This window comes from Caloenas nicobarica, chromosome 8 (assembly GCF_036013445.1).
Source record: "Caloenas nicobarica isolate bCalNic1 chromosome 8, bCalNic1.hap1, whole genome shotgun sequence".
In the NCBI taxonomy this organism is placed as follows: Eukaryota; Metazoa; Chordata; class Aves; order Columbiformes; family Columbidae; genus Caloenas; species Caloenas nicobarica.
The window spans coordinates 12,828,236-12,852,466 of record NC_088252.1 but is presented as its reverse complement, the minus strand read 5'-3'; the positions used below and the strand labels follow the sequence as shown (position 1 = coordinate 12,852,466).

The 24,231-nt window shown below is 36.9% G+C and overlaps 1 protein-coding gene across 1 annotated transcript in view; it reads left to right on the top strand.

The window, feature by feature from the left end:
• DNER (delta/notch like EGF repeat containing) overlaps nt 1–24,231 on the top strand; it is a 117,446-nt gene that overhangs the window by 86,760 nt on the left and 6,455 nt on the right. The window contains exons 8-12 of the mRNA XM_065640373.1: nt 1,845–2,069; nt 12,819–12,941; nt 16,186–16,299; nt 17,387–17,518; nt 23,298–23,544. Coding sequence (XP_065496445.1) covers nt 1,845–2,069; nt 12,819–12,941; nt 16,186–16,299; nt 17,387–17,518; nt 23,298–23,544 — 841 coding nt within the window. The remainder of the gene's footprint in view (nt 1–1,844; nt 2,070–12,818; nt 12,942–16,185; nt 16,300–17,386; nt 17,519–23,297; nt 23,545–24,231) is intronic.

Below are 24,231 nucleotides of genomic sequence, written 5' to 3'. Positions count from 1 at the left end.
TCCTGGCCAAGGTTTTCAACAAATCTAATCAATCAAGAAGAAACTGTAGAATTTGAACATTTTAGTGAACATTCGGAGGTTTTTTGTTATGCTTTAAAATGTAAATTAATCTATTTGTTATGCGATTTTTTTCATAAATACCAACTCCTGACTTGCTATCCATGATTACAGTGCTAGAACTACAGTTAAACAATGTTGCAGTTTAACTCACCTGAATGTGTATCATGAATAATTAGAAAAGAAAGAAAAGGAAAATGCCTTAAAAGTAACACGTGTCAAAATTAAGTGAAAATATTTCCTGATGAATTGTACCTTGCTTGAAATGCGGAATGACATTGTTTATAACAAAAATATTTTCTGAGTCAGTAAAAGATAATGAGATGCAGTAAAGTACGTGTTGAATGTGGTATTTGATCTCAATTTTGGTATTCATCACAAGCTTTATACAGTATAGGGGTTCAGCTCTAATACATCAACTACTTTTAATCCAGCAGCAAGACATTATAGATACAAAAACTATAGAAGTAAGGCAAAAAATCTGCATCATTCCATCAGGGATAAGATTTCAATAGTGAGTGTTAATCCAAAGTGTCACCCGTCATGATTTGTTTTCGTGCTCCAAGTTGTTGGCAGGCTGCTTTGTAACAGACACCTCTCCTCCGTCTTGATCCTTTCTTTTACCATCAGGCACATTTTATGGTTTGCTTTTTTTTTTTTTTGGTAACTTTGTTTTCCTCTCTCTCTGCTTAAGTATTTTTCAAATCCTAGAAGTTTTTCATGCATTTACACTTTGGTGTGTGAAGTGTTGCAACAGTCTCCTGGATAGCAGTGGCAATGGGGTCTGTTCTTTGTCTTTTTGACTGGCACAACTGCAGGCGTTTACACTCCCTATTAGAATAGATCGGTAGAACGGGCGTGATGGGTCCTGAGTGGAGGCTGGCCTGATTTACTCCTAATTCCTCATTGCCTGTGATTAGAGTGTTGTAATTTTAAAAGCTATTCTACGATGTAAGATATTCCAGGGAATTTTGAGCCTGAAAAGTGGTGGTCTGTATGAATGGACCAAATACTCATTAAAAAATATTAGATTTGAATGGAAAGGACAGTTTTTTCTTTTATTTGGAGGGATGGTAAAATTTTAATATTGTTTTCTGACTTGCTCTTTTGTACAATAACAATACTTTACACTGCCATGTATGTGATGTCTGTGATGTGTGTGATAAAAACTATAGTTAGTTTACTGCATTTTTTTCATGTTATTTATTTCTACATCTGTCTAAAACAACTCCCTTGCAAGGATATCCTTTTCTTTGTGTCTAATTTTCACATGATGTTTCTTCAATAAATCATTGTCTCTCCTGCTAATTAGAAGTATATTCTTGTAAAAGGTAATATTTTAAATTATTGAAGCTCTGTTAAACTCATGTGCTGCTTTAGGGCTTGTTATTCTTAACAAACACATTACAGAAATTTTAAAAAGGTCAGTTTTGGCTCTTCATTTTTCCTAGGCTTGTCTATTTCTGATCTTTAGAAAATGTCTTCTCCTTTTCTTGCCAGATACACTTTGTAAAGTGGATAAGTACTGTCAGATTCAACAAACATTTTTGCACTTAACTGCCTTAATCATATGATAGTATGATTCTACCTGAAACATCCTGTATCATACCATGTTAATGGGTAAAATTAGAGGTTAATATATATAGGAAATCTATATTTTTGTAATTTTCATAGAATAATAAAATAGGAGTATAGATATGTCAATGGCTTACTTTTAATTTGGTGTAGTTATTAAAAATGTATGCATACCAGAATGTTTGCTTATGAAAACCATTTATTTCTTTTAGGGTTTTTAGGAACCTCTTGTGAAGACAAAATAGACCCTTGTGCATCATCTCCCTGCCAGAACAATGGAAGCTGTTACGCAGATAGACTTGCCTTCTCATGCAGTTGTAGTCCTGGATTTACAGGACCTACATGTGCTCAGTTGATTGACTTCTGCGCTCTGAATCCTTGTGCACATGGCATTTGCCGCAGTGTTGGAACCAGCTACAAATGCCTCTGTATCCCTGGTTGGTACCAGTTACATGTTTTGTAAATCTTCTGATATTTTAATATGTAGAATCCAATATATAGTTAAAAATTACTTTCTTTTTTCATTTTATAAACCACGTCGAGCAGGTGTTCTGTCTGTTTAGAATAATGAGAGGAGTCTACACATTACGTTTGGAAAATCAAAAATTGCAGAGTGAGCACTGAAAATACTCACTGAGATCTCTATGGCTTGGTTGATATCTACAGCTGTATTATAAAACCATAGTCTGCAGGATAAATCATTTTAAGGTGAGGTATCGGTGTCACTGAAATTATAAAATTTGGTAGAGAGAACGGAAAATGTGACACTGATCATTGGAGAAGGAGTAGAAACAAAGGTAAGAGAAGGGAAAAAAATGTTGGTTACCCCAAAGGATTTAGTTGTGCCATCCATGTTTACATAAATTATCTCTTTTCAGAAGTTTCAGGGATACTGCTTAGGTGAGTATAGCTAGTAGACTCAGCTGGTAACTGTTTGATAGTATAGCATGGTGTCTGCATAGCTCTTGATCTTTGCTTCATTGTGCCAATGTAACAGAATATTGGGGTGCTTATAGCTCCCTTTGTAGGTTTTGGCTATGATAATTAATAGGTGAAGTAGCAGTTAGAATGAATGATACCTTATATTGCACATCCACTACTGCTTAAGAACTTACAGAGTGAAAACCAGTCAGTAATCATTGTTTTAATTTGAATAATTTTGGCTTTTTTTTTTTTTTTTTAAATCTGGTCCTATAAAGTTATAGACTTGAAAACTGCAAAAGTGAAGGGGAAAATAAATTCCCAGTGTACAAGGGATATGCTAAGGAGTGTATTGAATGATTGGTACCTCTACATATACATAACACTGTGATACGCATGTTGTTCTCTGAAGTTCCTTTCAGAGATACCTTCTCTCTGTGGCTTTGCCTTGTGGGAAACCAGTCGCAGTTCTCCTGCTCTTCTTCCTTCCTTCTCAGCAGGCTGTGGAGGTATCCTACCAATCACAAAGGTTTTGCCTGTAGTAGGCAAGTACTCCGATAGATCGTGAGTCTGACCATCAGTACGTGACACACCCAGATGTTGCTCTTTAGCCTGTGCATACAAAGGAGTCAGCTTCATTCTCTTACAAAAAGTTTGTCCTTTTCTTTCCAAGGCAGAAGCCCACAATCTGTTCCTGGAAAACTTCAGGTTAGGATAGTGAGACTTTGGACAAAAAGAAAGTAAAATAACTGTTTAATATGATTATTGGCATTTTGAGGAGGGAAGTTGTCAAAAGTCTGCTTGTTGCTTCTGCTTGTTATGGCTTTAGAGCAAGGTGAAATGTGGAGAACTATCCTGTTTTTCCTTGAAGAGTGAGCTTTCATCTAAGATTCTGTAGCCCACAAAACTGGTATCTCATCTGAAAAGAGATCCCTGAAGACACAGGAATTGCCAGCTAATGTCTTTATCTTGGCTGGTATATTGAGTGCACGCTTCAAAGTGTTGCTATCAGTAACTGATGCATGCGAGTTTCAAGGAAATTCCAGATGTTGAGAGTAAAGTTTGAAACTGCTTAAAGGTGAAAGCATTCATCACTTCAGAGGAATAATGGATTGATTTTTGAAAATAAACCATCACTCATTAAATCAAACAATGTGGTAAGAACAGGTTTCAGCATTATGAATACCTCAGTATAAGGCGTCGTGTTGTGTGGCAAGATTCTCACTGATGTATGCTACCTTGAGAGAGGACACAACATGGTTAACATGGTTGTGTTGTTTCACAGACTTATTGCTGAAACTTCTTGCAGTGTGTTCTGATTTTTGGAATAAAGGTACTTTGAGTAATAGATTAGACAACTGGCTATATAGTACTTAGTGCAGTTACAAAGTCTGTCCATATATAATACAACTATCCTTATCCAGAGCATGATATAGCAGTGAAGTCTGGTTTGACTAAGTTTTATAAACACTGTTGAAAGAAGGTAGTTTTTGGACTTCAGTTCAATGAGCAGTCCTAACTTTTCCAGACTGTCTAGTTTTCTTACATTGATTGTGATAGGTCTGATTTTAACTGCCATAAAAACCACTAACCTTCTGTGCATTTTGCATTGAGTTATTTCTCCACCAGAATGGATTAGTTTTTTTTGTGGATACGGAGAGTTTGTAATGAAATCTACTAAGGCAATATTTTTAGAAGGTGTCAGGATTAATCACTGCTATTTAGAGAAAAGGAAAGAACCATCAGAAGTTGTTTTTTGGAGAGGTACTCATAAATGAACAGAAGCTAGTGGAAATTTGTAGTTTGGATTTGACAGATTTAAAATTAAATTACATACCTCTTTATAATGGATAAAAAATGAAAGCAAAATGCAGACAATACTACAGTAGTGTTATATCATAATTCATTTGTTGTCCAGCAGATGTGAATTTATACATACAGCGTTATAAGAATCTCATGTAAGAGCTTTAACCATTGAGATGTATGAACTTATTTAACAAAAAAACCCCACCACAAATGGAAGCCTCCATTTTATGGATAGTTTTTCAGGAAGCATTCTCAATTCTTCTGCTTGCAACTTTTCAGAAACCAGAGGGTAGTTAGATGTTTGTGGCATGATGGGTCCAGATGTTTAAGTGACCTCAAACGCTTCCAGCTCAGATGTTTCTGTGAATGATGTGGGCAGTTATCATCTGAACAGAAGAATGGCATTATGTAATGCAGAAGAGTATTTCCTAACATGTGGTTTGTTTTATATATTTCAGGAGGTGAAGATGATAATTCTTTTATTACAAATTTTCAGTCTTCCTTTTTGAAGTGTTTAATTGCTTTGCTGTTCATTTGCATAATAGAGGAATCCTTAGAGAAAAGGACTGGGTATTGAGATGAAGAGCAACAGGCCTAATCATATTTAAATAGAGCTGGCATATCCTGTTTTACCAAGAGCACAAACTAGAATTCATATCAGTCGATAATTAGTTCCCTGTCTGACAACGTATCTTTTTGATTGCAGGTAGTCGAAATTGCCAGGTGCTGTTTTCCTAAATTCATTTTTAGAACTGAGAATGTAATAGTTTGATATTTACCTCTTCTTCTCCTCAGCCAGCCCCCCACAGGACTAAATAGCAAAGGGAATGAACAGGAAAAAAAAGAGGTTTGAAGTGAAAAAACCCAAAAACCCCCTAAACTCCCCAAAACCGAAACAAAACCTGAAAGACAGGAAAAAAGCACTCAGCAGGTAGGAACATGAAAGTTACTTGGTAGCATCAACCTGTTCCTTGATTGGCTAGTGAGTATGTTGTTAACTTGTTAGATTATAGCAGAGAACTACTGCCATTGAATGGTACAAGTGGTTAGGGCATGGTCAAGAAAAATCTGTACGGAAGACAAAGATGCTATTAAGATGAGGAGGTGCCTAACGCTGGGCAACCAGGAAAGTGATCCAAAAGTATCCGTATGCTTTGATCGTTAAGTGATTTTTAATATATAACTGAAGCCACAGTTGAATTAAAAAACAGAGGTCGAAGAAGAGGTTTTTTTTAAGAGTACCAGTGCTGTGTATGCTCTGGGAAGTTCCAAAAAGAATTGTTAGAATTCAAATGCTTTCAACTGTAGAAATCAAAATACAAAAAGAGATATGCTACCCTTATATATGCTATGGGAAGATAGTCAAGTTCTCATAAACTCGAATTGCCCAATTAGTATAATGCTTTTTTTCCCCCCCCCCGCCCCTAAATCTCTGGTATAAAAAGGGGTCCAATTCCAAACTGGCATATGGGGAGCTGTCCAGCAGGAGTGCCCTTTCCCGGATCGTCCATGGTAGGGGACACTAGGCAGTTCTTTTTCCAGGTGAACCAGGGAAGTTTTAATCTTCTTCAGAATGTTCTTTGCCTGTGGTTCAAACAACAGAAAGCTAGTTAAATATTCCTGAACAAATAATTTTTGCCTGAAATTTTTCACCTAAACCTGATTAGAAATTGTTGGTTAGGTTTGTTCAAATTAGTTCTGCGTCACACAGGACTTGAAAGTAGTCTCACGCATCTCATGTTTTGGAAACTTATTTTTATTTAAATAATATTTGTGCATTTAAAAGTTAGATAGATGAGAAGCCATAGAGGCTGCATGCTCTTCTTTAATCAAACTCTGTTGTGTTGCTCCATGTGTGAAATTTAATGGGAAGTATTTAAAAAAAATATTTTTTTTCCCCAAAATTTTGTAGACTGCTGTAAACTTCTCTTTTTAAAATGACAACCTGTTTTAAAAAGACTTCCCTCTACAAATAACATTACTTGCTTCATGTGAAGGTGGAACTAAAGGCCACATTATGAGAGTTTGTCGTTAATGTGTCAATAATTTAAAAACCTTGGATAACTTATTTCAAAAGATCATTAAAGAACTGCACCTAAGTGATAGCAAGGTAAGAATAGTGAGAATTGTTGATTTTCTTCTGGTAGGCCTTTTTTCATTGTTATGACATTATCATGATATGTGTTTTTTTAAATTTCTTTTTTAATCTTAGTAGCAGGATTTGAACCAATTACCTTCAGAGATTTTCCTCATGAGTTAAAGGCACAGTAGGTAAATGGGAGTCACTTCTTTGTAGAACAGCATTTAGAAAGCATCATATTAGGCACTTTGCCAGTGGTTTGAGTAATTATTGTGTGTAAGGCAGATGAGCAATTAAAGCTGAAGATTCCTATGTTCCAATTCCTATTTAAAAAACCCTAAAGTAGTTTTTATATCTTCATCAAAAAGTAGTTTGATAGAGTGGATGAGTTATGTCACTGGTATATTAAAAAGCTGGATTCTATTTACAATTTTGCCTGGAGAGACTTTAATGGTCTCTGTTACAATTACTTGTGAAGTTGATGAATAAAATTTTTGTGCAGTTTAGTAGCCTTATGAAGGGTTAATCATAAACATACTGAACTACAGAAAGATATTACCATATGTTAGTAGGAAATAAATTATCTATGCCTCTAGACCCTGAGGCTGTCTGGCTTGCAGGCTCTCAGCTTCAGTATGCTAGCTCTGAGACTACTGACTTCTTTGTACAGGAGTCTTTCACTTTCAGACATGTCCCCAAATTAATATGCATTGGGGTTTTTTTAGATATATTAATGAAAATTTTATTAAATGACATTTTAGAACTCTCTTCTATATTGGTTATGTGGTATATCTGAAACATATTGTTTTAAAAACTTTAGAACCTGCTGCCTATTTTTTTTGTTCTGTTCTAGGATGTAATTTTTTTGAAGTAGTTGACGAAGGCTGTGATTTCTTATTACAGAAGCAAAGCACTGCAGAGTTTTGCTTAAACGTGTGACCTGAATGCCATCCTTCCTTTATGCACTATTTCTACCAGCAGCCATCGTGTCAGCTGGATTTTAGTCTGTGTTATTTCTGCCTCAAAAATTAAATGAGAGAGGAATTTTAAACAGTTCCAATTAGCCCAAGGTCTGTGAAAGTCTCCTTGTATGGTAGGCAGTTTGGTATCCATGCTTTTTTGGCCAGTGTACAGATTTGAAGAATGATAAAGGATAGTTATTATACTTCATATCTGCACAATTTGCAGAACACACACAACAAGATGCTTACTACTACTTTTTTTGTGTGTTGGCTTTCATTGTGAACGTTGTCATCTAGTGGTTTATATAGAAAAGCTAATTTGTATAAGTTATCTTGGAAAGCAGTCTAATACTTTTGAATGTTCCCATTTCCAGAATGGAGGGAAAAAATGTTTTTTCTAAGTTGAATATACTACTTTTTCAAATATCTGCTGAGAGGGCTCTGGGGAGTTCAAAAGCCTATGCAACAATACCTACTTTGTATTATGTGTGTGACTTTTTCAATTGTTCATGAAACATTAACTATAAATGTTTAATTATATGCTTACACAACCCAATTATTATTATTAATACTTATCACCTGGCCCTTTACACAGTGTTTGGACATTAGATTCATCGTTTGTGTTGTGTTTTCATGCTTACCCTATGTTACAGAATTAATCTTGATTAAAATTTTTGTGCTCATTTGTTGGCTTTCTCATCTAGAGCCTGGTTCATGAAACCAGTGTAATCCCATTATGTCTGTTCATAGAATGTTTATTTAGTCCATGAATCCCAAAGCAGTTTCTTCCTCCTCTTAAAGCTTTTCTCCTCTTTACACTCCATTATTTTAATAGAGCTACTGTTATCAATTTCAAATGCAAATATGTAATATATTATTTTTATTTTTTTGTAGCCCTAAGCAAAGAAATCTATCTAGAAATGGAATAACGTAATATCGCAGGAGAGCATTGCATTTGGCTTTCTTAAAGACATAGGGGTGTGGAGTTTGAAACTGCAAAGGCATTAAACTTCTGCCCTCTACTTTATAAATATATGTGATACCACATATAGAATATTAGAAAAAGACAAACAAAAACCAACCAACCAAAAAAACCCCAACAACCCAAACAAACCAACAACAAACAAACTAGGGGTGTCAGAAAAAAATTCCACAGGCTATGAAGAGTAGTGGCAACTTCAGAAGTAGTACCGTGGAGGATGTTTCCTCTGCACTTGATATTTTTGCTCATATACCTTAATAGATGCTTATAGGAAAGTATGTTTATCTCACTGCCTTTGCAGAGGCCAGTGCAATATTTATCTGTACCAGTAGCAATTTTTCTTTTCTCCGTCTTTTCCCTTCCCACATTTTGGAACTGGGGAGGAAATGCAAGCTCTGGCAGAAGTCACTCTAGGTTACTTCCAGTTCCAGACTGTCTGCGAGCCCTTTATTGCCTCTGTTTCACCATCTTTTTTCCAGTTCTATACTAAGACAACTATTCATGCAATCTGACCATGGCCGGTACTGGCATGCCTTCCTACCATCCTGCCATCTGAAGCAGCTCTTCTCTCTTTCTCTTCTTTAATTTCTATATAAGCTCAGACTTCAACCAAACACATTTATTTCTTGACTATATAACGTGCAACTGTGCTAGTTAGTGGCCATATATATGAACAGCTGCTGTTCTCTACAAAACAGAGCCCTCTTGCATTGTATCCCATTAGGCCTTCGCATAAAGATGGGATTTTTGTCCTGCTGCCTTGATTTGCTGCTGTGCAAGTGTGGATAAGCCCAGAAAATCTCTATTGAGGAGCTAGTGTTTAAGAAAGCCTCAAAAGCTTTCAGCTTTGTTCTTTATTGATTTATAAAGAGAAGAGTAATCTTCTCCCTCTCTTTTGTTAACCTGATAGTGCAGATATTCTCAAGACTTTGACAAGCACTGCTGTATCTTTTGCTCTGTCAACTGCTCTCAAAGGCTTTGACAAAACCCATGGCTTCTTCTCATCAGGTTGCATGACACAGGTTGTGTATTCCCTTTCACGTTTTCTCCCTTTGCAGTTTTTAACATAGCCATGTGCAAAGAGAGTGCACCTCGACAAGTAGCTGTCTGAAGACCATGCCAGAAAACATCAGGCAGATATCCTGGCCTCTTCAAGGCAGCCTCTCTGCTGCTTAAGAAACAGAAAGATAGATTTGGTGATCCAGAGAAGAGTGGCAATGGATCTGTTCCCGTCCTTTTAAAGACCAGTAGCAGAAGGACACTCTTGTTGAGGGAGAAGAGGTAACACAGAGACATCTTTATTTTAGGATTTTTTTTAGGTTCTCTGTCCTTTCCCCAGCCTCTGAAGAGAGCACACCAGAATGGGATCATCATTGGCAAGTTCTGCTTGAGTTCATGAAGGTGCTGTTATTGAAGGCATATCCAGTTTCTAGTGACCTGGAAAAAAAGAATTTTATTAATATTAGTTGCCCTTTTGGAAGGTGCAGTGCCCAATGTGTTTTTTTCCCTGCTCAGGACACAACAGCTGGAGAAGTGTTGTTAATGTAGGTATTGGTTCTTTCTTTCTGAGTGTGTCCACAGAAATGTTATACACCTCAAAAGATGCATATAGCTGGGTTTGGCATTGCTTGTGAACATAAAACCAGCAGAATTGTAATGCGACTAGAAAGAGAGCAAGAGCTGTACTGGAGTCTGTTATTCTGAAGTTGTCTATGAAAAATTTTCCTATTTCCCTCTCAATTCTTTAATGAAAATATACAAATTATTAATGTAGTCTTTTTGAGGATATATGTGTGAATTCAGTGTAATACATGGTTTATATTTCAGTATAATTTAAAACCAGTAACACAAAGCAAAAAGCTTAAGAATGACGTGGTGCCTCTTAGCTTCATGAGAAGAAACCTGCCTTTTCCTTGGGTACCTGGTACCACAGCAGAACTTTCCATCACAGCAGTTACAGCAGAAGGAACCTGCTGGCACCAGGGTGAGGACAATGAGGGTGAAATCGTGTGTGGGCGAGATCTGCCCTCTCGTGGGGATAGAAAATATCTCTCCACCACTGTGTGCAGTGTCTGACAGTGGGGGCTGTCTTAATCCCTAGGAGGTGATACGATATCTCATATTGTTTTTGGAAACCAGGCAACCATTCAGTCACAAATTTCCCTCTGCTCCCTTTGAAAGGTGAGAAGTGTGTAACACGTGGAGATTTTTTTTTTTCCTGAAAATATCTAATTACATCTGTGTTCAACACAGGGAATTCCCATCTGTTTTTCTAAGTTTTCTGGTTTTGGTGGTTTGTATGTTGGCTACAGATGTCATGACATATGGATATTTCTCTTTAACATAAGCTAGATAGACTTCATCAAAGGCTAATAAAAAGCCCATAACATTTATCATATTTAATTCGGTGTTGCCTGGCTAACAGCTTTGGAGAAAGTGGTTCTGAAATGGTTCTTAACAGGCTACTAGTCCAGCTATTTACTATGAAAAGACAATTTTGTGCAAAATCAAATGGGTAATATTGCGTAACCATCCTGTGCAGTACTAACTTCTGTTATATCTTCATACAGTTTTATTTTTAATTATCCGGAAGAGCGAGGGGGAATGGAAATTATGTCTGGAGATGCCATCTGTTGTATTTTCTATGGTTCTGTGAGAATTTGGGGAAAAATTTAGGCCAGGAGAGTGAATATAGATTGCCACTTACTAAGATAAGAATCTGCCCCTCTCTGGTACTTTGTTTGTGAAAGTTACCCTCATTTCCTGTCTATAAGTTTTGCCACTAATTGGAGATTATGTGAAGAAATAAAATCATACTTCAGAATCTACACTTTGTATTTTAGGCCTTTTCCCTGGCATGGCATCTTTATTCATTTTGTGCTCATTCGTCTATTGCCTTTATAGCTATATGTCATGAGTAAATCAAGATTTTAAGAAGTTTATGAACACTGTTCCGGTGCATGGTGTTATAGATTACAAATACATATTCATGGTATTATATCACACTAATAGTGGGTCAGGGGCAGTATTGCCTATGGAGTCAAGAAGGTTAAATGTTTAACTGATTTAGGCAAAATTAATCCATGGTAGAGGGGTGGGAAGAGTATCCTTATGTATTGTTAACATATCATGACATATCTTGTCTGTATGACTGTTCTTTGTGGAAAAGTGCTTTTCATATGAAAGCATATTTGAAGTACTCCTTGTGCCCCCAAAGAAGGGGGAAGATAAAAAGACTCAACCAAATTGCCCCATACTTTTTTCATCAGTCAAACACACTAGCAGTTTTACAGTTCTCTGTGCTAATGATTGTGCAGTGCTTATGGTGCATTTAAATGCATCATTTATACTTACTAAGCATTATGACCAATCTATTTTTTTTTCTTGTTAATGTATTAATTGCCTGTAAACATAGACATTACTTTGGAGTTGGAAAGCCCCTGCTTTAAGAAAGAAAAAGGAAAAAAAAAAAGAAAATAAACAAAAAGGCAAAAGGAAAGAAGAAAACTTTTCATTAACAAAAATATAACCTGGGTCAATTGAAAAGGAATTAAATAAGCTTCTTGGTGTCAAATATAATAGTCTTCAAAATGACCAGGCTTAAGATTCTTCAAATTTAGTACTAAGTAACCAAATGATCAGGCAAAGATATTTTAGCATTACAGCTGGTTCATTTCTGCTTTTATATTACACTAATTTATGCTGTTCCTTGATATGAGTAAGTACTACTTTGACCTGATACACCATATCTAGAAAGTCATTTCAACTACTGTTAAGACTGATAATCATATGACTTGCTAAATAATGAGCAAAGTGCTATTTCAAGTGGATGAACTCCTTATTTCTTACCTCATGATACAAATGACTCAATGGCCATTAGCAGGTCTCACAGCTTTTCTGTGCTTCTACTTTCTTTGTCTGCATAATCAGACCATAATATCTGCCTACAGCTTGGCAATATTGTAAAAATCTTAATGCCTCTACAGTATTTTGACATTGTACAGCATTAAAGTTAGAGTACGTTATCATTCTAACTAATGTTTTACAATTATCACCACTTCAATACAAAGTGGCTTTGATGCAAGGATCCGAGAAAGCCAAGGAGATACGTTGATATTAGTTTATCCCTTTTTACAATCAGAGTGTGGTTTTTCACATTGTTCATAGTGGACTTGGTCACCAGCCTCTGTGTTTATGGCCTTGCTGTGCTTTATCACTGGGACTGCGGCTTTTCTCAGAACATTGTGCTTCCAGGATTTTTTTGTAATCTCACCTGGGGAGCAGATGTCCTTAAAATTTGATGCCTTAACATGTGTCTGTCTGCAGAGTGTATTTCAATTAGCAAGCAACTGCCCACAGTCTATAGATGCTTAGTTGTTATTTTTTACTGGGAAGTGTTTCATAGTTTGTTTTATTTCCTCTCTATGTGGTTTAGGTTACCATGGCCTTTACTGTGAAGAGGAATATAACGAATGTCTTTCTGCACCCTGCCAGAATGGAGCCACCTGCAGAGACCTTGTCAATGGTTATGAGTGCGTCTGCCTTGCTGAATATGAAGGTGGGATGGGCTTTGCCTCTTGTTTTTTGAATTGTTCCGTGTACTTTTTTATGGTATGTTCTGTTACAAACAGAGATACACAATATCCTCTAGTAAGCAGAAACAAATCCCACATCTAAAATGAATGGAAATAACTTCAAGGTAGATCCTGATCCCATAATCTTTATTCAAATGAATAGTTCAGATTCAGCTGATCTGTGAGAAATATATGTCCTTGTCTGAGACAAATGGCTTCTCTCTGTTCTTCTTAGGTATACTTTTTTTCTGCTATTTTTAAGATATGTTAGGAAGTGATGGAGTTTTAAAAGAAAACAACTGTTAAATACCGTTTTTTATCAGTACTGTTAGGAGCCATTACATGGAGGGCTTTCCAAATTATTTTTTTATTTATTTTCTCCAGTGATGTGAGTTAAAAACATAGTAATAAAAGATTGAAAGAGATTAGCACAAAGGAGTAAAAATGGGAATTTTATGTGGATTGTTCATTTAGAAGACCATAAAGCCCAGAGACTGTAGTAGGTCTGTGACTGCTTTCCTGTGTTGACGGCAGCTATTCCTGGATACATTCGAATGGAATTGGTCTTTTGTGTTTCTTAAGTAATTTATAAAACAGAACAGAAAAGCATGTGTTTTGCTATACAAAATCTTTTATCTTGCAGTAGATTTCAGCTTTACACAGAGTAGCACATTCCTCTGTGGAGAGTTAAAAGGATACTTTTTTGTATATTCTGTTTCAAATCATGCTGTGAGAACATTTTGAATGTAATGATATATGTTATTACTATTAACATACGTATTTTACATAGAATGACTGTTTTAAGGAACATTACCCCACCATTTTCTCATTAAAAATATCAATCCTTATCTGTGTTGATAAGTAATACTTGTTTAACAGCTGCTTGAGGCTAAATATGTATTTCATGCTGGTGATTGCACTGCTCTTTGACAATAGATGCAGAATCCATCATTTTAGAGGCTTAGGGAGGAAAAGACCCTCAGCTTTTCATGGCAGTTTAGGGAACTGAACCGTAATGTTATGACTTCATGTTTGTTCTCAACCGACCTGTACACGCAGCTGAAAGCACTGTGTGTGCAGCACATCTTGCCTCAGATGAAAGCAGGGACCTGGTCCTGTAAGCAGCTGTTGCTCGTTACTGAGCTTGCTTTATTCCCATACTTAAGGTTTTCAGTGACACTAATGAATCGAGCTGAGGTACTCAGCTCCGGATACTATGTGGGCCATTAGGGACCTCAGTTTTAGCACCACCAAGCCAGACCTCCCTGCCTGCAGTCCCCCTGCTACCTCCCCTGCCCTGCTGCCCATGCTCTCCAGGCTGGCACACAGATAAGAGCGGGACCGAGGGATGTGCCAGCCTGTGCCCAGGGCTCCTGGCCCTGCTGCCATCTCCTGCCCGCTGCAGGCTGCTCAGGCTAGAGTGCTCTGCCTTTTGCTGCTGACAGACTGACCGAATCATTTCAGCAGGTCTGTAGCAGGTGAGTATGTGTGTGTGTTTATAAAAAGAATACTTAAAATAAGTTGCTTTTATATAATTTTCCAATTATCACTATTAACTTAAGATTATTGGTTTTGTATGACTCATATAAGTTTGCATTGCTGTACATAACTGCAGCATTGAACACTAGAGAACTAAGTTCATTCCTTTTAATCGTTTACTCATTAAATAAATTTGCTTGTGTACATATATCTGATGTATTATGTGTCCAATTTCTTCCTTTTTTATATTTTTCTTAAGTTCTTTTCTCTAAAGAGTCTGTGTTCTCACTAATTTTACCTCTGTATAGTTTTGCATTTCAAACTCTTCAAATTCACAAACCACCCAATTCCAGTGCAACGCACTTGGTATTCATGAAGGAAGTTGGGAAGGAATAAGGCAGGATCAGCTGCATGTCTGCTTTTCACATGCGTTTGTCTAACCTCTTCAAGTCCTCCATCGTTGTAGGTTCTGTAATCTTCACAAGCAGCATAATTCCTTCACTGTCATTCACTACCTCGTCATTAGAAACATTTTCCTGCTGCCCAAGTTTTATTGCAGTTTTTATATATAATAAACAATATGAGTTTGTGCTTCTATTGATTATGCATCTTTACAGTTTGCAGGACAATAAGGTTTTAGAAACATGAACCACCTTTAAAAGAGAAAGATGTGTTTGTAATTTGTAAATGTTATCACATAGAAACATTCAGAAGCCTTTCCTGCTCTTCAGTTTGTTGAAATTATTGTAAAAAGTATAAGAATGGGAAAACTTGAAGATAATTTAGGGTGTTAGCTAAGCTGTCACTTTGGATTTGTTTCCAAGCAAAGAATGGTAGTAAGACCTAGATTTAGACCTAAAACTTACATTAATGGATAAATTTAAGCAGGTATTTGAAATGTAAGCTAATTTTACTGTAATAGATATATTATAAACTAAGCCCCACTGCTCATTCATTATTCACATATGTAAATTTATTTTTTTTCATCTTTCAGTGCCACTCATGCACTGATTAGATCATTCATGTATTGATTTTTCTAGTTTTATCTGAAAAGTAGATCCAGAGAAAAAGATGCATGTAGCAGTAGCAGTAGAGCCTCTCTCCCCATCCCCAGGTGGGAGTCTGTTGTCCTTTATGTTCTGCACGCCAGATATGTCTTGCACTGTCTTCTGCAAGGCAAAGCAGCTGAATTCACGTACCCTGCACCTGAGGATGAGGAATCAAAAGTAGGGCATGGAGCTGATCAACCAGTTATTTACTTCTAGCTATACATTTGAATAAATGAATGTCTCTTTTTATTGCCTTAGTTGTGCTCCTCATTTTCCTGCAAAAGTTAGTAAGAGGCATCAGAATGCTTATGTATGTTGTTAAATAAGTTATCACAGAAAATTCTTACTGAAGAAAATTATTGTTTACATTTTATTGAAGACTATTAGATACTTAATCAGATTATGCTTTATTATACCATTGGTTTTTCATAGAAACACCTTCAGTTCTTGTTAGCAGAAATTGCCCTGTCTCTCTTGTCCCAAAGCCTCAGCGGGTGGGAAGAGCAAGAGGAGGCATGTGTGTGAAAGTTTAGCCACCGTAAAATATATGGTGTTTGTCTTATGGCATTAGCCTAATAGGACAGGATTGGAGGCTGCACATCAGTGCGCTCTTCCAGGTAAAGTTCGGTTATTGCATGTACTGATTTCATGCTGTCAGTATAGGTCACGTTAACGGCAATTACTAATTTTACCTTTTCAGGAAGGCACTGTGAATTATATAAAGATCCTTGTGTTAACATCAACTGTCAGAACGGTGGCACTTGTGACAGCGAAGGTCTAAATGCTACCTGTATTTGTTCACCTGGATATACAGGCAAGTAATCTGTACATTACACAGAACGCCTAGTTGTCAGCGTTCACTGTGTCCAAAAGACGACAAATACCAAGAAAGACTCTCTCTCTTCAAGGAAACAAATTAATTTGGACTTTGCTTAATTGTAATCAGTCTAGTGAGAATGAAAAGTTCTTGATATTACTTACAGCTGCTTTGAATTTTTAAAATTTTGCAGCAAAGAAAGCCTGTTACTAAAGAGAACTTACTAAACTAACAGCTATTTAACATGCTTTATGACCTTACTGCTTGAGAGTAGATTGCATTTTAAAACCAACATTTTCTAGACTTCCAGGTAAGCCGGTATACTAATTGGACACTGTTGAAACTGGAAAATGTTTTAACATTGACCTTAGTTACTGTGAGCTAAAGAAACAACTCATTCCATTACCTTAATATGCAATTGCTAAAAGCTCTAAAGTGCTTGTTATGAATCAATTCACACTTTCAGAGTAATGGTAAGCAGCCCATTTAATCCTTTGGCCTTGTGTTTAAACTGACATGATTGGTGTAACCCCAATATCTGCTGTCAAGATAATTTACAACCTGATGCTTTGTTCGTCGTGTAAGGCAATATCCAATGTCGTAGTAATAGATAAACCCATTCATAGCTGTTTTGTAGATCAAATGATACTTTGTGATCTGAGCTAATTAAAGGGCATTTTTTTGAGGAGACTTAGCTTTCTGTTGTACAGTGGCTGTTTCTCAGAAGCGTTGATTATCTACATTATTGTATAGCATTTCTGAATATACATGATAAATTGTTATACCACATTTTGTTGGGATGGAGCTTATATTTAAAGAGACACACATAATTTGGGTGAGATTAGTCAAGTCACTTAGCTTTCAGATTTTGTTTTCACCTGGTTCAATGAGGATATTTCCTTCTTGGATGCTATGTAAGGCTTCTTGGAACAGTTATAGAATACTTTTGATGTTCTGAGGATGAAGCTGCTGTTGAGCTATTAGGTGTTTTGCAGCTAGAGAAAAATAAAATGACTGATGATATACCTGCTACATGAGGCGTTTGCTATATAGAATTCTTTTTTTTTTTTTTCTCGGATATAAGGTGAAGAATGTGAAATTGATGTAAATGACTGTGACAGCAACCCATGTCACCACGCTGGAACTTGCATAGATCAGCCTGGTGGTTACACATGCCATTGTCCACATGGATGGGTCGGTGCAAACTGTGAAATACGTAAGTTTTGTGGTTTACTAACTATTTCTAAAAACAATACGTTATAATAGAGAAATTTATATTTGTCTCTAAATACCTATCAGCACAACAACTCTCAATCATGTAAATTATTAGAATTCTGTTAAGAGCATTTTATTTTAATCCATAACATTTAAAATGTGGCTATGAAAGTTAGAAAATTCTGTTTCTGGGCACCCTACTTTCAGATGTGTTGGACCAGATTGTCAGAGATGGTCTCTCACAGCTGGGCACTAGGCAGTTTGCCTTTTAATTGCACTTATGCTTCAGAGCTTGCTTACTTTGGGTGAAGTGTACTTCACTTACTTTCAGAGCTTACACTTTGGGTGAAGTATACTTCCACAGAGCTATAAGCATAGTCCTAACAGACTGGTGTTGACCTATGAGCACCTGCAGTTGTAGTAAAGTTTCAGCAAAACAGTTTTTAACTTGCTTACCTAAGGAAACAAGTCCTTTCTAATTGTGCTGTGACGTGTGTGTGCATGTGTTTACCAACTTTTTCAGGAATAACTTTTCCAACCATAAGCCAATTTCAACCAAATTTGTTAGAAAGGTAAAGGTCTCCAAACCAAAATATTTCCTAAGCATTTAGTAAGACTTAGTGAGGTTCCACTGGTGGGTCTAGTGAAGGAGCAGCTTCATTATGATCTCACTTCTTAGTACAGAGAAATGCTTCAGTATAAGTGCAACCTGACGGACAAGTACAGAGTCCATGAGAGGAAGGAAGTATGAAGCCCAGCTGTGGAGAGTTAAAACAGAAATTAAGGCTTAATTAGTTCTGCTGCTCATGGAGCTGCTTTGTATTTCCCTGATGTCTTGTTCTTGGGCTCCAGATGTTGTCTTTACTAGGGAATTTAGATGTGTATTTAACTGCTTGAATGCTCAGATACTGTGGTCATAGATCCTCTCAAGATATTATTCAGATACACAGGTTTAAGCGGGTTTACACCACTTAGCACAGCTAATGTTACAGGGATAGATGAGATTAAAAAATAAACAGGAAGGAACTCAGAGAGCTCCTATTGTACATTCCTGAGAAAATATCTGCACAAAGGCTGGAATAAAAAAATGTTTTCTATATCTCATTTACAAAAGCAGCATATGAAGATTATTTTTAACTCTCTTTTACTGAAATGCTGCTTAAACTTATTGACTGCTTTTTAAATTTATTTCTATTCTTGACGTTAGTCCTTACTAACATCAGAAGACGATTCTATTCTCACCTGGACTGACACAAAAGCTTTATATTGGCATGGTTATGACCTCCTCTCCCTGTAATCGTTGGTTGTGAATTCACTTCCAGTGGTTTCTTTTGAAAGCAAAGACTACAGAAGAGCATTGTTAGCTAGTCCAGAGATGGTACCAGCTCTGCCTTTTTGTTGTCTCTGTGAAAGGCACACACAGTTCCCTGTGTGGTACAGAACCATCATGGTGCTGGGACTACAATGTTGCGTGCTATCTGTATACCATATTGCTCATGCTAAAAGATGCTCAGATCAGCTTTTACTGACAAGGCTGTTGTTTGTGATCCCTGAAAAATGCACATCCAAGTTGATCAACAAGGCAGTGTAATTCTACTTGCCTTAGCTAATAAGTGGTGCGCTGACAGACAGATGAGTGTAGTTCCTGGAGACAACAATAATCATCCTGGAAATGTACTTCCTGCAGTGCCCTGATATAATAATAATTACATTTCTGTTATGTTATGGAATGGATAGATGCCAAAAGGAAACAGACGGGCTTGCATGCTTTCTGACTCCTGCAGATGTCCTATGTGAAATCAGTGATGCTTATTCTGGAGTCCTCCTTTGGTTCTCATGCTCTAGTCACTAAGAGTTTGGCTGTTTGCACCACAGATGCATAGTGAAGTGCATATAAACACATGGGAAAATGGGAGAAGCACAACAGAGGGTGGAAGTAGCCTTTTTCTACTGTCCAGCTACTCCGTTATTCTTGCTTCCCCTTGTGAGGGACACATGCCCCTAAGCACTATATATGACAGGTAGGTTCACGCTTACATCTGTGGTTGGTCAATATTAACTCCTTTCTGACCTCATTTGTAAGTGTACGAGAGAGAGTGAATAAAACTCTGCTTCAACTTTGTTCTCTTGAGCGAAGGAGTTGTCTCTGTTTAGTGTGTATTTCTTTACACATAGCATCTGTTTATAGCTGAACTGCAATGGCCTTGCCTGCTGCTCAAGAACTTGGGTTTTCTGCTTGTATTACACACTTGCAAACTGTGTAGGATAAAATGATGGGAAGAAGCAACAGCACTTTGTTCTTGCTATTTTAAGCCTTTAACTGACTATTTTGTTCTTTTATCTTGTGACTACTGTGACAGGAGGCAGGGAGTTATCTGAGTGTTAACTGGCATTGATAACACTGCCAGGCTGATTCTCAACCAGAAATATCAGACCCTTTCTTTCCATCTCAATATTTGGAGAATAAATCATATAGTATCGTTCGTGGCAATTGTTCTTAATTGAAGAGGTTGGAACTAGTGTATTTCTTTATCCAACAAATCAAGATAGCTAATAGACTGTATGTACTTGATAATAATAATATAGGATATAAAAAAAATGCAATCCAGAAAATTCTGGTTTGGATTAGTCTTGAAGAAACGAAAACAGGGAAAAAAAAAATCTTTGCATATTCACATAAAGATACATTTTTAAAGAGCAATTACGTTTAAAATTTGAGGGTTACCAATTGTTTTTTCAGTAAGTTTAACATCAGCAAATGTCTGATGTTCCCTTGCTATTAGAGTCACCTTGACACAGCATCAATGTAAAATGATGTGTTGTTATGGGACACTATGATACTTCACAATAGTCCAATGTAAGTGTGGGCATGCAGCCTTTCAAAACCAATACAGTGGCTTATACAAAAGCTGTGGAAGCTTTCCTAAAGCACTTGGATTTTACCAGGTATATAAAGGATTATGCAAATAGAGAGGGACTGAGTTTTAAAGAAATAACTTTGCAGAAAGGATTTAAAAGTATTTTGATCTGCAGATATTTTCTACAGAACTATGTTTCCCTGGGAAGATCTTTGTGCTCACTGTCTTTCCCTAGGCTACGCGTTGACCAGCTGATGCGAACACAATTCTAATAATATCTAGAAAGGCCATAACCAGCTCATTTATAAACAGATGCAGCAATTTTGATCTCACCGGAGTTCAGTCAATGGCATGCTGGATTTCTGTTCAGCTTCAAAGACTGAATCTGATAGTAAATCTGCTTCTGTTCATCTTTCCATACCTTGTCATATTATATTGTTTCAGCAATTTGTACATAATGATTAATAAGATATTGGAAATGAAATTTAAACACTGGATACTGGCTTCCTTTACATTGGACCATCCCTCTGAATGCTAGAAAACGACACGCTGAAGCCGGGCTTCAGGCTTCTCAAGAGGGGAACAAGCTCGTGTTCAGGAGTCATTTGACTAAATGAATCACATTTTATCTTTTGTGATTTTCTGTTACTAGCCATGAAGGAGGCTGTTAGTCTCTTTTTTTTTTTTTGACAGAACAACTCTCTATTCACTACTAATAGTTCCCCATTTTTTTCACCAGCTGTTTTATCTGCTTGGAGCGACAACCCTAACAGGTTTTCAGGGTTATCTTCTTGCCAAGCTGTACTCTTTAATTTTCAAGTGTTGTATATACAACAAACTAGAGAAGATATATGTTGCCTGGACGAACTGTGGTATTTATTATATCATCTTATGGTCCTTACCAGTATTAGCAATAGGATTAAATCAGTCTTAATTATAAAGAGGATATTTTTCTTCTCAAAATTTAAATGTATTTGCATAGAAAAGTTAACAAAACGTTCACTGTAAAAATGCTTACAAAATATCTCACATGAATTCCCTAATGCCTGCTGTTTTTTTGTTAATATCATTACCTCTGCCACTTTTGTAATTATCAATCCAGTTGCCAAGTTAAGCCAAACCATGTGGTTACTTGAAAACTAGAATTACAAATAATTTGTGGTACCGACTATGTGGCACACATTGAAATCAAATTGTTAATTAATTTTATGAACATTACTATGACAACAGAATACTGTGATTTTGGCTTTTCTATGTTATTTCTAATCTTTTTAATCTTCTTATTTTTATCTGGTGAGGAAGAAAGGACGAAATTTCTCTCATCCTTATAGTCCAGAGATGGAAGACGCGGAGTTTAAATCAGAACTGTCTTGCCATATATCTGTGTGCATTAGATATGAATTTGGCCTAGTCTGACAACCTGACAGAAACAACCATGTGTGACGAATGTGCCGCAGAACAGAAATAGAAACCCATCCCAACATGCACAGAGCACAGCTGTATTCTCTGCCTTGTATCCTGACTGGGCAGATTGCGCTAACAGTACTTTAGAAACATTAAATCACTGCATTATTCAGGCTGATCTCTGAAGCAGATAAAACAAACAAGCAGTCCTGTAAACTCAGCTCACATTTGCAGAGGAAAGTCTTAAGCAAGCCCAAGCTCAGAGGTGCTCCAGGACAACCTTTACTACTGTAAACTAAGAGCACCTATTTCTTCAGACTCTGCCCAGGTGAATCTCCCATGTTACAGCTTCAGGCTTTCTCCCTACCTTCCTCTAAAATGGATTTATTTTTTTCTCTACTTATACATTCCCCTGTATTTCTACTATGGATGGAGAGAGATCCACAGATGCCACTGAACTTGTGATTCTAGCTCGGATGCTAAAATCTGTTAACTACCATCAACATCCTTGAGAGTTGGCTTCTATGAATATCCTAAATTCCCAAAAGATTTGCTTGATAGCCCTGTTCCCAAACCGTTTGCGTAAAGGGAATTTTCTAAAACAGTGCAAAGCAGAAGTCAGTTTGAAAAAGGAACAGTTACCTTCTAGAAATAACTTTTGCAGAGTGACAAATTTCTGTAGTTAGACTGATTCAAGCCCATTCCTGATTTGAAATAATTTATGAGACCATAGGCTTAGAAGACTGCCAAAAATGAACCCTAGAGGGAAGTATAGGTTAATTAGAAATACTCTGACCCATGCTAGAGAAAAACAGATCTGAAGACATAGGCAATTAATAGACAATCTGTTTGGCATTGATAGTTTGGGCATCAAGAATATTTGTAAAGAAGATCTGGAATACATAAATGCAAGAAACCTCTTCCAGATTGGCTTTACTTTAAGGTGTACTTTGAGACCTCTCAGGGAAATTATGCTTGAGAGAAGACTCCAGTGGGCTCAGTACTGTAGCAGCTTGAGATGCCCGTTTTGTCCTTGAAATGCTGGTTTTGAAGTCTCTGCAGCCTGGTGGAGATAGGCATAACAAAAGCCTGTGTTTCAAAGTAAAAAACCTGAGCATTTTTAATACATATTAAATCACACATTTTAGTAAAAGGGTTCTCTAACTATTGGAACAAACTGCACAGAGAATTGGTGGATTATGAGAAGCTTTTACATAAAACCTGCCTGCCTTTAGAAAGCATATAGCATATTATAACATAATGCTAATATAACTTTCTATGGCTTGGGTGATACAGGAGATCAAACTAGGTAAGTGTTCCTGTAGTGCTATTCAAATTTGTGGCATATTAGGCATGGTGACATACCCATAACAGAGCCTAGGAAGGTTCAAATTACATATTCCCCTAGCTTCAAAAGTCTCCACAGACATATTCAAAGTGAATGCCATAAAAGAATTCTGTTCAGCAGGAAGGATATGAATTACTAATTAATTATAACCTTTCATTTCTTATCAGCAGATCTGCAGTGGAAGTCCGGGCATATGGCAGAGAGTCTAACAAATATGCCCCGTCACTCCCTCTACATCATAATTGGGGCTCTCTGTGTAGCCTTTGTCCTGATGCTGATCATCCTGATTGTGGGAATATGTCGCATCAGCCGCATTGAATATCAAGGCTCTTCCAGGCCAGCCTATGAAGAATTTTACAACTGTAGAAGCATTGACAGTGAATTCAGTAATGCAATCGCTTCAATCCGACATGCCAGGTTTGTTCTGGGGATGGTAGTTTAACAGAAATCTGTTACAATATGTAATTTCAGTCCATGCGTAGTGCATCTAACTGCTGTTGGCAGAGAATGGGCTGCTTCACTGTGAAGAGACAGGATCACCAGTGTTGCTCATTGTTCTTTTTTGATCCCTGTTCTGTTCTTATCTGAAGTATGATAATCCAGCACAACTCCTTGAAAAAGGACGGAGTTATTCTGAATTGATTTGATGTAATTGGTGAAGAGGGACAGATGCAGAGTTCTTAGCCTGTAAGATCTTCTGTTTGGAATGTATATACTCTTTTACTGATACACACAAGTAACTTGATTAGATAGCAAAGTCATGTTGATTTTCGTGACTAATTTACCAGATTATTTAGTGAGACTCTCTTAAAATCACTCATTTCTGTGCTCCTGTTTACCTCAAAATTAAGATCTATCTTACTTGCTTTCCTAGAGATATATTAATCTTTGACTTTTAATTTTAATGGAGCATTTGCAAGCCAGGGCATTGGGTGTTAGAATAATACAAAAGTAGGACTGAAAGGGATTCAAGAGCTCAAGTGTAAGCCATTGCACTAACATAGCATTAATTATACCTAACTCCCTGCAAACAGTTGTGTTTAAAAGCCTCCAAAGGAGTTGAATAGAATTAGAAAGGGCTTTCCTAAAATCCAACTTAGATGT